The 16,216-nt window shown below is 48.2% G+C and overlaps 1 protein-coding gene across 2 annotated transcripts in view; it reads left to right on the forward strand.

The window, feature by feature from the left end:
• The window catches only part of ACSF2 (acyl-CoA synthetase family member 2), a 38,164-nt gene that overhangs the window by 898 nt on the left and 21,050 nt on the right, over positions 1-16,216 (forward strand). The window contains exons 1-10 of one of the 2 annotated variants that reach the window (XM_069799144.1): positions 721-812; positions 5,739-5,934; positions 7,359-7,487; positions 8,537-8,590; positions 11,688-11,806; positions 12,033-12,195; positions 12,630-12,725; positions 13,629-13,777; positions 14,392-14,483; positions 15,596-15,672. In XM_069799144.1, coding sequence (XP_069655245.1) covers positions 5,755-5,934; positions 7,359-7,487; positions 8,537-8,590; positions 11,688-11,806; positions 12,033-12,195; positions 12,630-12,725; positions 13,629-13,777; positions 14,392-14,483; positions 15,596-15,672 — 1,059 coding nt within the window. In that variant the 5' untranslated portion in view covers positions 721-812; positions 5,739-5,754. Of the gene's footprint in view, positions 1-720; positions 813-5,738; positions 5,935-7,358; positions 7,488-8,536; positions 8,591-11,687; positions 11,807-12,032; positions 12,196-12,629; positions 12,726-13,628; positions 13,778-14,391; positions 14,484-15,595; positions 15,673-16,216 lie in introns of those variants that run through there. The other variant, XM_069799143.1, reaches the window with a different exon arrangement.

The following is a 16,216-nucleotide window of genomic DNA, read 5'->3' on the forward strand; positions in this document are numbered from 1 at the left end:
GACTGGGGATGGGGGGGCTATAGAGGACAGGGGGCCGTGGGGAGAAGCGATGGGGAGCTATAGGGGATGTAGGGCTACGGATGAGAGGGGATGGGGGCTATAGGGGATGGAGGGCTGTAGGGGACAGGGTGCCATAGGTGAGAGGGGATGGGGGTTGTGAGGGCAGAGGATGAGGGGGCTGTAGGGCACAGAGGCTGTAGGGACAGGGCTGGGGGCTCTAGGGGATGGAGGCTATGTGTGGTGGGGGCCAGGGGCTATAGGGCAGCTGCTGAGAGATGTGGGTGGCTGCATGCAGGGAGGGCAGGTTCAGCTGGAGGTTTCACTCTCAGCATGTGTCGCTGTCCCTTGGCTCCCCTAAACCCCCCCCAGAGTAGCAGAAGGCAGGCGGCATCCCCTGGGTCTGTCCCCCTGGGCCTGGGAGGGGACCAGGGGCAGGGACAAGCCCGGTGCAGCACATGGAGGGATGTGAAGCTGTGCCCAGGGCTAAAGTTTCTTTGTTCAGCTGCTCCAGTCTGACTGCAGTAACATGAAATATATCAAACAGCTTCTCTGTCCTCCTTTAGCGCTCTGACTTGCAGGCTTTGTGGGGCAGTGTCCCCATCCTCCTGTGGTGGGGGGCACTGGGGTCCCAGCAGGTCCTGGGCACCGAGGAGCTCGGAAGGGGGGGGGTCAGGCAAGTTCTTTGCCTTGCTTTCCTTCAGAGCTGCCTCTTGGAGCAAGTTCGTGGGAAAGAACAGGAAAACGAAAGCAACTGTCTTTGGGAAAGGCTTTGGAGGATTAGTTGATATTCAGAACCTAATACTCACCCGGAGGTATGACTTCAGGGAGCAACTCCCCAAGAACCGTGGGGAGGAGCCCTTGTTTACCCACACGTGGGGTCCGGGTGTTTCTTTTCAGCTGGGTTGAGATTAGGAGTGAGTGGCTGAAGCCCATGCGTGCAGCTGGGGCCAAGACTGCCGTTTTGGAATCTGTTCTTAGGCGGGATCAAAAGGGAAGAACGATAGGGAGTTTGCTGCAGTTTGGACTCCAGCCCAGAATTGTGAGTGAAACTGAGGGGCAGGAACGCAAAGCACTTGGAGAAAAAGACAGCGTGTTTAGAGGAGTAAACTCTTTCTAGTAACATTACAAAAAAGTTTATTAAAGTTGTTAAGCAGTATTTATCCCTTTGGCAGGAATAGTGCAGGGCGGGAAGAGGTGCAGTGGAAAAGGTAACCAGAAAGTCTGCTGCAGTAGGAGTCTGAAGGCTCTGGGGACTTGATCCTTCCTCAAACCAACCAACCAAAAGTAATCAGAATCTGGTTAACTCTTTAGTCAACAGGGTTGTTTTAAAGAGCAAAGAGGTAAGGATAGAGCAGGGTTAACTTTCACCACCCTTTTATTGCAGTTGTGTTACCTAAAAGACCCAAAAGGTCTTGCTTTTTGGGGGAGAGGCTCCTGGTAGATGTCCACGAACAAAGGAACTGGCTGGGGAGTCCGTGAACCTCTTAGAGCATGAACTCTGCAGTCAGGACGGTTCCCAAGCCCGGGGAGGACAGGGCCTTTCATCCACGCAGAGGGGATGGCACCACAGGTCAGGTCGATGTCCTTCACAGCTGCAAAGCAGGAGCTTGCTTGTGTGCTCGTCGTAGGGGACTGGAGGTTATGCCTATGCCTCTGCCTTGTATTCGTCTCTCATCCCTTCTGATAATTTCTATAGAGGCTAGGGAAGAGTTAAAGGCGAACAATGAAACTGGTTATCTTCTATCAACAACTATAAAATGTTAGCTGGGGCTATTCAGAGATAAATACAGAGAGCTCCTAGGATTAGCCGAGAGTGCTTGCTTCAGTCTGATTGTTCTGCTTGCTGCCATCAGGCAGAAGGTGCTGGCTGGGTCCGCCAGCGTTCGTTCGGCGGCTTGCCTGCCTTTTGCACGAGGTGGGGAGCGGGATGCGTTTTCCCTGGGTCCCTGATGTTTCTCCGTTCAGTTGCGCTGTTGAGCTCCAGGGTTACGGAGTTTTGCAGGAGCGGCCGAGTGCTGAGGCTGGCTCATTTGCAGGCACCGCAGGCTGTCTTGCCGCTGGAATGTGTTGCCAACAGAAGGCAGGCGCTCTCTAAGAGTAGTGTTTAACAGTCTACGCTGAGACCCAAGAGCAAGCAGAGTTTTATTTGCTCTCCTTGGGCTGAGTCAGGGAAATGAGAGCTGCTGTAAGTGAAAACCATCAGACCGTTGCTCTTGTTTTATTTCCAGCAGCACCAGATGCTTCATAGGAAGAGGTGGAGGGTGAATTCCATCTCTTCTGTAACAAAGATGAACAAAAAAATTATTTCTAAATCCTTTGGACCCTTTCTTTGTATCAAGGTCTCTTGACACGTTCTTTCAGATCGGATATATACACTTGCTATTGGCTATAGGCAGGAGGGAGACCAACCCTATGCTATTTCCAGCATTATGCTACTGATAACGAATGTATCTTGTATCTGCCTCATTCCTTCTGTTCCTGGCCCCTAGCGCTTCCAACAGCCTCCTGTGTTTTATCCCACACCTTTCACCCCTGCCATGGCCAGGAGATAAGTGATATGGCAATGCTGAAGCACATGTGAATGTCAGACTGGAATTCAGGGAGTTCAAAGTAGATAAGAGCTGTGAATTTTGCTTTCCTTAATGTATATGAAGAAACCATGTGAGCAAGTGCTTTGAGAGGAATTAGTGACTCTGGGTTACGAGCATGAGATATCTTAGGCCCTAATTTCAAAGCTGTTGATGCTTTCGTTTGAAAATGCGACTGCTTGGGACCTTCAAGAGCAATCTGTGCGTGTTTGCACACCGTGAGGGGAACCAGCAGTATTTTCACAGTGTTTTGGAATGCAGGGCTTTATAAAGACATCTTTTACTGCTCTTTGATGCTCTTTCATCCCCATGTTTGGGGGTAGGGAGGAAGCTGTAAGTGGAGGTGGAACTGTCATTTGGTTCTGGCTTTGTACCTTCTTGCATTTAGTGTGAAAGTCTGTGAAACTCTTTGGCTCTTTAGGCTGGGGGAAAAAAATGAGAGAGTAAGACCAGAAAGCCTGGTCTGCCTAGTGCTTTGCCAGGATGTGACAGTGTAAAATATCACTCGTCTCGTTATCGGTTGTGCAAGTACCTCTTGAAGGCTGACTGCAGAGAGCAGGAGTCTGTTTCAGCTGGACATTTTGGATTTTGATTGAATTTTATCACAATCTGAATTTTCTAATAATTTTCCTCCCCTTTCCGTCTCTTTTTGGGGTGGGGTTTTGTTTTTTTGGTTTTCAATCACACAGTAGAACAATGCATTGGACCACATTTTTTTACCAGTTAGTTCCTTGGGTGGTATCCCCGGAGAAACTGTGCGGACCATAAAATGCTTGTGTTTACTTGCTCCCACTCCAGCCCAGTGCCGAGACTGCTCGGCTCCCAGTGACCCCTGAGATGGTGCTCAGGGAAAGTGTTCTTGCACAACCAAGTCAGCAGCTGCTCTCTAGCCGCTCCAGCCCTTCTCGGGCTGCAGGAGCCAGCAGGGACCTCTCTGTGCCTCAGCTGGCAGAGAAAAGCAGAGTGTTTAGGGACAGGCTCTGCTGAAACTGGAGGTGACTTGGCTTTGGAGAGATGTGAGTGTGGTTGTGTCCATTAAACGTTTTTGCAAACAGCCTGTGGTTTCCTCATCTGCCTGCGTGAGCGGCTGGAGCTGCTTGTCTGAGGCTGCCCTACGGCGATGGGACAGTGGCTTCTCCGGTCGCCGTTTCAAATAGCGAGTGGCCGTGGCAATGGCTGCAGTGGCTTTTACTGCTTTCCCAGGAGCATTCATCCTTCCCTTGTGTTAGGCAGAGCTTTTTCAACCTTTATTTTATGTAACCTATATTTATAAAGGCTTTTCTTCTGCAGAGCTTGCTTTCATTTCCTAATTTATCTGCGTGCCGTGCCCAGGAGCTTTCAAACAATACAAGATCAGTTTAGCACTTGTCCTCCCTCCTCCTCCTCGGGCAGCCCTACAGCCTTGATGTGAGTCAGTGGGAGTTGCACAACCCTCCATCTGCCAAAAAGAAGTGGGGGAAAGAGGGTCGGGCCATTCGCTCAGCTCTTGGAGCAAAACTTCCCCCCGGAAGGTAAAAATCTTGTTTTGTGCTTCTCTCGAGACTGAACTCCACCCCATAGAGGAAGTAACTTCATGCTAAGTTTTGCTCCTTGTGGGCAGGGAACAAATCTTTTGTGGCAAATAGCACCCAGTCTTTGCAGAGTATGGATCCCATAACAAATGGGGGAAAATTGAGTTCAAGCTGATCTGTTTTCTCCTTTAGGGCAGGGATCCCCCCCATTATACACTGAAGCCGCAAACGCAGGGCATTGCCTCTGAGCCATGCACCCCATGAGTGTCGCTTAACCCTGTCCTTCCTGGTCGTCTAAGGTGGGAATGGATGAGCTGAGAGCACAGAGGGAGGCAGGGAAGAAGGGAGAAGAGACGGAGAAAGCAGGGGGCTGCCCAGGGGGGTGGCTGCTGGGGCAGGGAGAGGCTCAGAGCAGGAGGAGGTGGGAGAGAGAAACCAGGGCAAGAACTGCAGCGCTCGGATGGTCAGGAGCTGCGGTTTGAGGGGAGGTCGCTGCTTTTCCACTGATGTTCAGACCCTTAATGATTTTTAAAATTATTTTTCCTACCGCCCTGCCCACAGCTTCTCATTGCTGCCTCTCCTACCTATGTTCCCTCTCCAGCTTGGCCTCCAGCACGATGTCTCTGTGCTCCTCTCAAGGACCGTGTCGTGCCATTCCTGCCCAGGTGCTGCTCTGCTGAAACACCTCCCTGCCCTCCTCCTCCTCCCCTCCTGCCCCGTCTTTGCAGTGGGTGTATTCTCCTCCACCCTGCCAGCCTGCCGTGTTACTGCCTCCGCACTTCTCCCCCCTCATCTTGCTGGGAGCTCCTGGTTTTACTGATGCTGTTGTCAGTAGCGTAAACTCTTCGCAGTCTAGCTGGCAGAGATAGTGAAGCGTGTACAGCCTGCTTGCTGTTGTGTACACAGACTGTTACTTTGCAAATGCCTCTCAGTTACGGCTCAGCTTCTTTGAACTCTTCTAAACAGTTTTTATTCTGTGGGATTAGACTCTTCTCTGCAGACTGTTTTGGAGACTGATAAAATGACATAGCTCTGACTTTAATTTTAACTTTCTCAGTCGTCTGCTCTTTCCAGCAGGGAGAAGCCAGTTGGGGGAATTTCCCTACAAACTGTTTTGATTGTGTTCCTTCCGAGTTATTTGCACTTTTTAATGTTGCAGAAAGACCAAACCCAGTTGCCAGCTCTCAGTAAACTGCAGAGTCTGTAATCTGTCCACGTATCCCAAAATGTCCAAGGTAGCTTTCACCCCAGGTGAATGACCGTAGGACCAGGCTATGCCGGGTCCGCAGGGCTGGTGCCAGCTCCCTCCCCAGCAGCAGCAGGGTCCTGGTTTCCAGTGGAGGGATGGAGGCTCTGCCTGTGCTGCCTGCTGGTGTGGGCAGGTCCAGGTGTGGGCGTGGGGTTTACGGAGACTGTCTGCCTGCCCAGTGCCCCCCGCGCTGCTGCACATGCTTTCCAAGCCCTTTTGGAGGTCTTCCTGATCTTGACCCACCAAAGGGGCTGCCCGTGGTTCCCACTAGCGTGGGCACGTGCGTCGGGTACTGCTGGTACCATCGGCAGGTTGATAATCCTTCCAGATGGGCAGAATGGTGTTGATGGGTTTTATTAAAAAATAGACTCTTCTCCTTTTCTTTCACAGTGCCCTGCACACAGGGATGCCCTCTGCCTGCCACAGGGTGACCAACAGCTATGTCCAGGGGACCTTAGACGTTCCCCTTCTCACCAAAACCATGGGCCAGTGCCTGGATGAGACCGCCGAGAGATTTCCTGACCGCAACGCCTTGGTCTTCTGCCGAGATGGGGTTCGGAAGACGTTTGCTCAGTTCAAAGAGGAGGTGAGTCCCTGGTTCACCCCTCGGAGCGCCCGGGTGGGTGGATAGCGGCGGCAGCAGCAGGTGTGATGGAGAAATGGAACCCGGTTTCATTGCTGAGCTCAGGAGTGAGGTTTGTTGTATGTGGGTCTTCATCCTGGCCCTGAGCAGAGGGTGAGAGCAGCTCCCCGGCAAACACCCAGTGGGCACGTGCTGCCTTTGTCCTCTTTGGAGTCTCGAGACCAAAGGGAGAAGGTAGCATATGTAAAATGTTTGCTGTATGTCCCAGAACGAGATTTCATCCTTAAAAATTATCACCCCATCTGATGTGTTCTGGGCTGAGTCGTGGTGTTTTTCTCCACTGGAGTAGGCTCCAGCTCTTCTGTTAGTCACTCTGCTCTGACTGTCAGAGGTCCTGAGTGTGTGGAAATTTCTAGTCCAAGCACAAAGGCAACTGAGCAAAGTCAGGGACTTGGTGTCGATATCATATACAAAATGGGTGTGGGTATCCATGCATGTGTGTGTATGCATGCATATTACATAAAAATATATGGTTATATGTATTCTAAATGGAGGGGCAAAATTTCAAGGCTCAGTACCTGGAAAGTTTCTATTAAGTGTATAAATGTATTATATAATCTTCGATAGGAAGAAATATTTTTATTTTTTAGATTTAGTAGTGTTTTGGCTACATCCATTCAGATAAATAAGATTAGCTGTGTTCATGCTAATTTTAAGAAGTAGGCTGTAGCTCAACTAAATCATAGAATAGCTATTCTTCAAATTTGTTTCTCCTACAAGGTAGATTTCATAAATTTGAGAACATAATAAAACTATAAAAACTTTCCTGAATACTTCAGAATATTTATATATACATCTGCACACCTGAAACACACTTCCCATATTGCAAAATAAAGTAGTCATGTTAATATAGTGGCTGAATTCAAGTTAAAGAGGGTAGGAACCCCAAACTGGTAAAAAAATCACTCGATACAGTTTTTTTCACCTGGGTCCTTTTCGAAGTAAGCAATATGCCAGAACGGAGGCAGATCCAACAGCATAGATGGGCCCAGCTTATGGGTAAGGCTTAGTCTTAAGTTGAGCTGATGAGAAGCTAGACACTATATAGTCTTTGGGCAAGAATTAATTTGCAACTGTTTGTACATAATTGCCTATTTTGGTTTCCTTCCTGCTTTGTTGTATTGTTCCACGCTTGTTATTTTTATGCTTTCAGTCAACCTGCTGAGCAGGGGCCGGTCTGTGCTCTGCGACTCGGAAGATGCTGCTGCTGCAGCAGTAGGCTGTCAGACTGTGCCGCAGAGGTACATTCTGCCCAATTTCAGCTGCGAAGACGATACTTTTTCCCCCCTAGAAAGCAGCGCCTGGAGACAAATATCCCCCGCTGCATCCTGTGTGTGATCCTCAGGCTCTTGTCTTGTATTTCACAGGTGGACAACGCAGCAGCTGGGCTTCTGGCTCTTGGCCTGAAAAAGGGAGACCGGCTGGGGATGTGGGGTCCCAATATATACGAGTGGGTTCTCATGCAGTTTGCAACCGCTCAGGCAGGAATCATCCTGGTAAGGAGTTTGCTGTGTCTGGGTTTTTAGCAGGCTCTTGGGAAAGGAAATGGAGACAAAGAAGCAATAGGAGATACTGGAGAGTAAAGTTTATTGTTTCTTTTTTTTTTTTTTTCATGCTCTTACCCAGCATGTTGGCTATAACTGAATCCAGTATTTAAACAAGATCTATGCAGCCCTCTGCGTCTTTGTCCTCCACTATGTAGGAAAGCAGACTGCAGAGGAAGGAGCAGCAAGCAGTGGACTGCTGTGAACTAGCTTGGAGCAGCCGATGATAGGAGGAGATGTGCTTTTGCCTATAGGACCATTTTTAGGTAGCATGCTGCTGTCCTAAGCCGTTACCACCTACTTAGATCCCTTCTAAATAGGGCCTGTATTGCTTTATGGTGCAAATGCTCACTTAAATATCTAGTCCAAGCTGCATATCCCTCAAAGCCAATTTTCATTTGATAGTATGACCTGGCCCATTCACCAAAATGCATCTTACATATACAGTGTACCGTGATAATGACTGCACCCTGCCTTCTGGTCCATTTTCTTCATCACGGTTCATCCCAGTGTCTGCTAAGACACAGTAACAGGGTGGATGAGCATGGCTCAGTATGAACCTGATGGTGAACTCAACTCCAGTGGCCAATACTGCTTCTGTGGAGAGTTGGACAGGAGAAAGCTGGTATTTTCATGGTTGTCCATCAAGAAACCTGACTTGCACTTGAGTTTTGAGTCTTCAGTTTAGCGGATTGAATGTCTGCCTGGGGAGGCAGGAGGTCTGGTTTCTGTTCCTGAAATTTTATTTTGACTATGTGACCTCACATAAATCTATTTTTTTTTTTTTTGGTTGTTTTCTTTTGTGCAAACACAGGATTCAGCTAACTTTTCTGGTGAATGTGAAATCCCTGTGGTGGCGAGCTCTTAGTTCTGCATGTTGGAGGAGAGGCTTCACATGTGGCTTGTCCCTGGGAGAACTTTTCTGTTGGAATATGTGTTAGGGGAGAGTGTTTTCAAGGTAAGGGTAACTCTGATCAACTTTCTTGTTTCTCCCTCTTCAGGTATCTGTGAATCCAGCCTACCAGGCTCTTGAGCTGGAGTTTGTCATCAGGAAGGTTTGTATGGCACTTGCTGGTAATGCTAATTGATTCGTTGTGAGAACTCATACGTGCAGCTGTCTGTTAAAGGGGGTGGTGGGGACACAGTACAGATGAGCTTCTGCTTAAGCACTTGGGCTTATCAGGAAGAGGCAGGGAGAGCTGGTCAGAGAAGGGGGCTAGTGGTGGCCACGTAGAGGGAACGCCACCACGCAGTGACCGAGGGGGTGAAGCTGCAGTTAAGCGATCACGTTTGTTGTTGTTCCCTTTGGCTGCCTCCCTGTCCATTTGACGGAGACTTCTGCATCCTTCTCATCCCTCTCTCTCTGCTAACAACCATGTACTGCCAATATTGCACCAATAATAACCATACCTGCCAGCAGTTGTTTACTAGGGAATGAGGAGAACAAGGCAAGACTAAATATCTGACCCAGAGACTCTTCTACCCAAGAAGCTGGCAGCCAGGACAGCAGAGACTATGTAGTAACAGCAATCTCTAGAGGCAACATCTGTCTTAAGTCAGTTCTAACTTTCCCACACTCATGCTCCAGCTTGGCCCGGAGGAAGAGCACCGAGCAGCTGTCCTGCCTGCCTCCCGCTCAGGGCAAAAATCACCATCTGCGATTTTAACCTTGAAAGTAAAAAGGAGGACAGCTCAGAAAGGACCAGTCCACTTGGTAGCTTGTTTTCTCCTTCCCAGATGTGTCCTAGACCTTGCTGGCCTTGAGTTTAACCTGGTTTAAGTCCTAGGTATTGCCGCTGCTTGACATCCTTCTGATGTCTGGTTGTGGCTGCCTTAGCTACCCTCATATACCTACCTGGGTTTGAGTTTGCAATGTGCAGAGCACTGATCAGTTTAAACTATTCTGGCTTCTTAGTTCCAGTAAAGAGGAATCCAGGCTTTTGACACATTTGACGACTAGAAATTAATCTTAGGATTAAGAAGCTAACTTGCTCACCTGTGGTTTGTACAGCTTTAAATCAAAGGCTGATACTAGGAGAGCTGGAACCACAGCTGGGTCTTCCCAGCACCATCCAAGTTCTGGCTTTACCTAGAAAGAAGTGGATAATTTCTAGCAACAAAGAGAGACTTTTCTCTCGCATCAGTAAGTCTGTAATTCAGTTGCTGGGCTGCAGTTTGAGTTCCCATTTCATCCTTCGTTTAATCCTGTTACGGTAGTCTCAGTGGTGTCACTCCTGTTCTCATGCGTTAGGATTGAGCGCAGTGCTGCGGTGAAGCACGTCTCTTCCAGTGTGGATATCCACTTCCTTCTCTCACCAGGTGGAAATGTAAATGGCAGTACTTTCCTTTTTTTCCCACTGAGACCTGGCTTTTGTTTTCCTTTTCATCGCTGTGTGTCAGATTCTGCTCTGATTTTTCTCCTCCAGTGTAAATCTGCAGTGTCGATGGGGTAGGAGCAGAAACATGCTTCAGCTCTGTTGGGAATTACTCCTGTTTCATCCTCCCAGGTTTTCCAGCATTCCTAGCTTTCCCATGTACCTTTGGCACTGGGATCTCTGGTGTCCCTCACCCCCTGAATTATTTGTTTATCTTTGTTTATTTGTGCAACAAACCCCCTGAAGACTTCAGGGCTTTGCCTGTTGGATCCTGTGCAGCCCCTCCCTTGCTCCATCAGGTTCCCTGCCTTTGGTATAAATAGAAATACATGCTGAATAACCATTCCTCTGATTCCGGCTGTATTTCCAGGGCTTTGTAAAAGCAAACTGATGACAGGTTTCGTATGACAGGTCCTTTGAAGACAGATCTGCTGCCATTCAGGTTGAGACCAAGTGGGAAATGGCCACCTAGAGACCCTTATCTCATATAGCATCTGCCCTGCAAGCTCCTCTCCTCTCATAGCATCTCGTTTGCAAAGCTAGTTGAACCAAAATAGTATTTTGAAGGAACTAATAATAAAAAGTTAAAGGCCCAAAACATCCCAGAACAGACTCAGTCCTGTGGGTTCTGGGCAGACTGTTCCAGAAAATAGAGCAAATGTTTGTCTTCCCTTCTGACAAACCCCAGAGGGTACTTACAAATAATTTATTGGCATAGCCTTGGTCTCCTTATTTCATGGACCTTGGGAAAATAATGAAAACAGCCAAGTAAATCATTTATATAAGTAGTTTATTTGACAAGAATGCATTTTCTGGAAGATGAAAGCAGTTTGCAAATCTGGGTCAAATTCAGCAAATCTCCTCTGCTGAAAAAGAAATAGAAATTCTTGGAGTAATTAAAGCGCTTTTTTTCAGGATTATGTAAATGTAAGGGTTGAATGAAAAATGTTTTCATTTTCAAAATAGCTAACGCTTTAAAAAGAGGTGGAAAAAATCTTAGGAAACGGAAGACCTTAAAAAACCCACAACAAAACCTTGGCTTGACCTGAGAGGCAATCTTTAGGTTTCCTTGTTTTTCCAAAGTTCTGCAAAAATCCTCATTTCAGATCAACCAAATGATTTTTTTTTTTTTTTCTTCATATTTTGGAACTGGGCTTTTTGTTAGCATTGGGACTCCTAATCTGAAAAATGAGTTTTTTGCCTTGTGCTCACAAGTAGGAGTATTGATCCTGGGGGAAGAGAGAACCTCAGGCTGCAGCTCCGCTCCCTTGCCCAGCAAAAAGCAACCAGCCCATCCTGAACCAAACACCGGAGAGGAGCAAAGCACCGGCTGCACACCTGGATCAGGGCTTGGGGTGCTGGGCATGTAGTAACAACACCCTGCCCTGTGTTTGCGGGGTTTTACGAGTGCACAGCTGTAAGGGCTCGGTTTGCATTTGCCCTCGGTGAACCTGTCTGCTGGAGGCATGTCCCCAGCGCCAGGAGGTTGGCTGCTGCACCTTTTGCACCATGCAAAGACCTATGTCATGCTCTTCGGTGAATCTTTAAACTGCTGCACGCCATGGCTCTTGCTAGCAAGAGTTAAAAATCTCCAGGTTTAGTCTGGAGTGAGCTCATTGTATGGGCCACAGAGAAAAGCCCGGTGTGGCGTTAATGGCTAACGCTTGCTGCGTGGGGTCACAGGGCTGCGTACGTTCCTGTGTCGGTGACTGCTCTTCATCGTGTCCTGAACATCAACCCGATGTGACTTCTCATGAGTTTCTGTCTCCCTTCGCAGGTTGGCTGTAAGGCACTGGTGTTTCCCACTCAATTTAAAACACAGAAATACTATGATATTCTAAAGCAGTCATGTCCTGAGCTAGAAAAATCCAGTCCGGGGGGAATAAAGAGCAAAAGGTGAGTTAGGAACATCTGGTGTCTTTGCACTGACCTGACAGCCGTGTCCTGCCTTGTGTCCTCTCAGCTGCCCAACACAGGCTCTAGCAGAAGGAGGACCTGCACGGGGTCTCATATGAAGAGAACGGGTTAGGCTGTCCTGGAAGTTTACCCTGACCAGTGTACGCCTATCCAGGCAGTTTTCTCCTTGCTCCATTATTGTTGATGGTATTTTTAATCCTACCAGGCTCCCTGACTTATCCATTGTCATCACGGTAGACTCGAAGCTGCCTGGCACCTTCCACATGGATGAAGTGATGCAGGCTGGGGACAGCAGCCATATGAAGCAGTTAAGAGCCGTGCAGCGGACCCTCTCCTGCAACGAGCCCATCAACATCCAGTTCACTTCAGTAAGTGCTTCTGTCTGCTCCATGCCTTGTGGTTGGGTTCCTCACTGGGGACGCAGGGAAAGATGTGTGCGATGCTGAGCATCTCGTTTCCTTTGCCTTCTGCCCTCTGAGACCAAGCCCTGATTCCATCTCCTCCTGTAGGCTGGAGGAAGTGTTCTAGCATTTCCCCTTACTCCTTCCATTCTTGATGCTCAGCCCTTTGTCAAGGGCTGATGGAGATGAGAGGGTGTCACGTGAATTGTGTCCAACTGAAGTTGGACCATTTTTTTGTGTGGTTTGGGATTAAGGTGCTGTTAAAGAAGAAAATACAGTCTCCCAGGACTGAATGGAGTGCAAGATCACCCCGGAATCTGCCGGGGAAATTGCCCCAGAGAGCACACGTTGCTCATCCGTGGGAAGGGTAACATCATTGCGTAGTGCCCTGTGTCTTTCAGGGGACAACGGGAAGCCCCAAAGGAGCCACCCTGTCTCACAGGAACATTGTGAATAATGCCAACCTGATCGGTCTGAGGCTGGGGATCACAGAGCAGGTGGGTCTCCGTCGGAGCACAGTTTGGGGTGGTCAGAGAGACCACGTGCATGGAGAGTGTTGGTTCTTGCTCAGCAGAAGGGCAAGATGTTTTGCTACAAACAACACTGAGGGATGCTCGTGCGTAACATTTTTCATTTCATTGATGTTTCATTTTAGTTTCATGTGAAGTTTTTTTGGAGGAAAAAAAAAGATGCCTTTTTGTGGGGGGAAAATTGTGGAATTAATCACTTTTCATTTTGGTGAATACTAATATCAAATAATTACAAGACTCTGGATGTTAGCTTTGAATTATGTTGAATGAAGTTTTAATCTATTTTACATGACTTTGTTTGATGTCATGTGTACAGTCTTGTTGCTCTTATCAGGATCTGACCTTCCTATTTGTAATTCCTTTTAAAAATTGTTAAAGGCAAATACTTTCTTTTGAAGTTCTGAAGTAGTTATTTCTAACACAACAGCTTTGATCCAGAAAAAAAGATGGGTTGTTTCAATCAGTCTTCAGAGCCTTTGGTGTTTTTAAAAACAAAATAAAATTAATAGCATGTGCCGATTCCTGCATATTTCATGCCTGTCACAGCACTACCGCTCTTCTTTTCTGGCATATCACAAAATAATGTGTAAGCAATACCAGAGCAAAAAGTCCAGCAAAGACAAAGACGTTGCAGAATTACAGAATGAAATTCTGACATTGAAAACTTCCCAAACCGATTTTTATTAAAGGCGGGAAGCATCAGCATCATGTTTCCACCTAATGGGAACACAGATGAATGTCAGATTCCCGGCAATGAAATGAACTGGGGAAAACTCCTCTGTTCAAGATCTTCGAGCTCCAGCAGTGAGAGGGGCTAGTCGTGGACTGGAAGGTCTCCTCTCCTCACTGTTGTCTTTGGCTTGATCCCAGGACTGTCGCGTCGGTCTCCCCGCACCCCTCTATCATTGCCTGGCGTCGGTAGGAGGCTGCATGGTGATGGCTCTGCACGGGTCCTCCTGCATCTTCTCGTCGCCGAGTTTCGAGGGGAAGGCTGTACTGGAGGCAGTGTCTCGAGAGAGGTGAGAGTTTGTTCGTGCCTTGCTACAGAGGAGGTCGTCGCCCCGTGGCGACGCGTTCTCCCCTTGTCTCGCCTGCCAGGCCATTGCTCACGCTCTTCCTTCCCGCGATGGGAGAGGCAGGTTTGCTGGTGCACATACTTGCACGGGCACTTCAGGAGCCTAAATCCTGCCTTTTCAGCTATGCTTGGGAGTTTGTCACGCTTCGCTTTTCCCCAAAATAAGGGCTCCTTCAGGCCACTGTAGAGCTTTGGCTGGAAAGCGTAGCGGTGTCTTAGTTTGCTATGGCTGGTGTGTTTTTACGCCTAACCACCTGCCCTCCTTCTCCAAGTCCAGCTCTGCTGCTGAGACATTTACGTTTCCAGCTTGTTCTTCACCTGTAGCTTGTAAAACAAAAGAGCTATCATTGTGTCTGCATAATACACACACATATATACTCATATATATTTCTATACATCCGTATGTATATGTGCACGGATGAAGAGCCTGTCTGCTGTGCGTGCCTCCGTGCTGCTGCTCCACGGCCCCGTGTGCAGTGGGACAGGATGGGGTGCTGAGCTGGGGCTGGCCCCCGTTCCAGCTCTCTGCAGCTTTGCCTTTCTCTCCTCTTCCTCAAGGTGCTCGTTTGTAATCGGCACGCCAACCATGTATATAGACATGCTCTCCCAGCCGGACTTTGACTCCTACGACCTGTCAAGTCTTCGGGGAGGTAAGTCTGACAGCTCAAATGGAAGAATCCCAAGAAACTGGATATTACTGGTTCCCTGCTGGGAGGCTGTATTAAGCTTTGTGAGCAAATCGCTCAAGGGGAGGGAAGAGTTTAGTTGTACAGCCCTTGTGTTTCACTGTTAATTTGATGCTACGTTTCCTTTCCTTGGGGTTTCCTTCAAGAATTATGCATTTTTAGGATTTCTTTCATCTCAAAGCAGATGGGGAAGGACCTTTCTGTTTTATCTGCTAGGTCAGGGAGCTGGGAAGCCTGGTTTTGCTCGACTCACGTCTCACCAGCCACCACCATGTGGCAGCAGATGCTTTGTGTGCTTTAGGCTGGTGCAGTCCCTAAAGCAGAGCCACGCTGTGATTTCTCTGACCTCAAGTTTCCTGCCTGTTTTTGAAGTCATTCATCTAAATCCTGGAGAGGGTGTGATAACGTGTGCTGGAGCTTTCTCTCTTGTCACAGACACCCTCGGGAATAGCTGAGCCGAAATGGGGAGGTCGCCAGCCCTTTTGAGGCAATAACACCACAGAGAGAAGATGGTGCTGGAGCATAAAGAAACATTTAAGCAGATTACCTAATCATCTCTGCTATGTGAAAAATGATCCTGTCTCATCTTGTTCCCCAGCAAAGCCTATATATTACCCTGCTCTTTTGCTCTGTCATCCTAGGACGGAACAGGTGAAAATGTGATCTGCCCTTTCCCAAAAGGGCTGCTCTGTGCAAGGCAGGAGGAAAGGTTTTTGGTTTTATGGTGGTGATGATCAATGGGTGTGTTTGTCCTGCTAAAAATCTATGCCTCTTTCTGCTCTGAATCTTCCCTTTTTGGGAACTGCAGCTTGGACTAGGTTTGCACTATAGAGTTTATTTTCCTAACGAGTGAACTCTGCCAACCCTTAATTCTTTCAGGCAAACTGGCCTTGCTGCAGCGTTTTCTCCTAGAATAACTAGGACCCGTATCCATAAAAACAGAAAAGTATTTTGACAAGAACCAGTGTATCCCAAAAATCTTGCCAGCATTTAAATCTGGGAGTGCAGAACCTTCTGAGGCTCCTGGGAATAAATAGATGGTTTCCAAGAAGGTCATCTTTTCCTCTTTCTTCCAGGAATCATTGCAGGTTCTCCTGTTCCCCCTGAGATCATGAAGATGATTATCACCAAGATGCACATGCCAGAGATCGTGGTGAGTTGTGGTTGCTGTGACTAGAGCTACAAGTGGTGGTGGTTGTGGTGAGACCTTGAGTTTGGGCATCTCTGCACCGCAGTGGTACCCAGCAGTGCCAGAGCTGCTGGGATCGGGCGTGATGGGACCGATCACCTCGTGGGTGCAAGGCCGGGCTGAGGAGTGACGGTGTAGAGGGGCTGGGAGGAAGAAGGGGGATTCTGCCTGGTTGCTGGTGGGGTGTCTGGGGAGAAGGCTTTGTAAGAAGAGAAGACTTTGTATTCAGTGTCATAAACTGAGCTTCTGCTGGTGCGTTTCAAAGCTTTTATAAGCCCTTCTGTTGTACATGCTGCAAGGATGAATGATTATGGAAGAGGCGTTCCTGGTTTGTATGGGTGTGGGTGGGTGCATGTGTTCATCTTGCTGCGGAGCTGTCAGATTTCTTTCACCATCCTGGCCTGCATGCAGATATAAAACCTTGTTGCGTGCTACGCGTTTGAGTCTGAACGTGGGAACGGCACCATCCACACGTGAAGCACCAGGCTTGCGTTGCCAGAAGGGTAGC

The sequence above is a fragment of the Haliaeetus albicilla genome, chromosome 12, assembly GCF_947461875.1.
Source record: "Haliaeetus albicilla chromosome 12, bHalAlb1.1, whole genome shotgun sequence".
NCBI classification, from domain to species: domain Eukaryota; kingdom Metazoa; phylum Chordata; class Aves; order Accipitriformes; family Accipitridae; genus Haliaeetus; species Haliaeetus albicilla.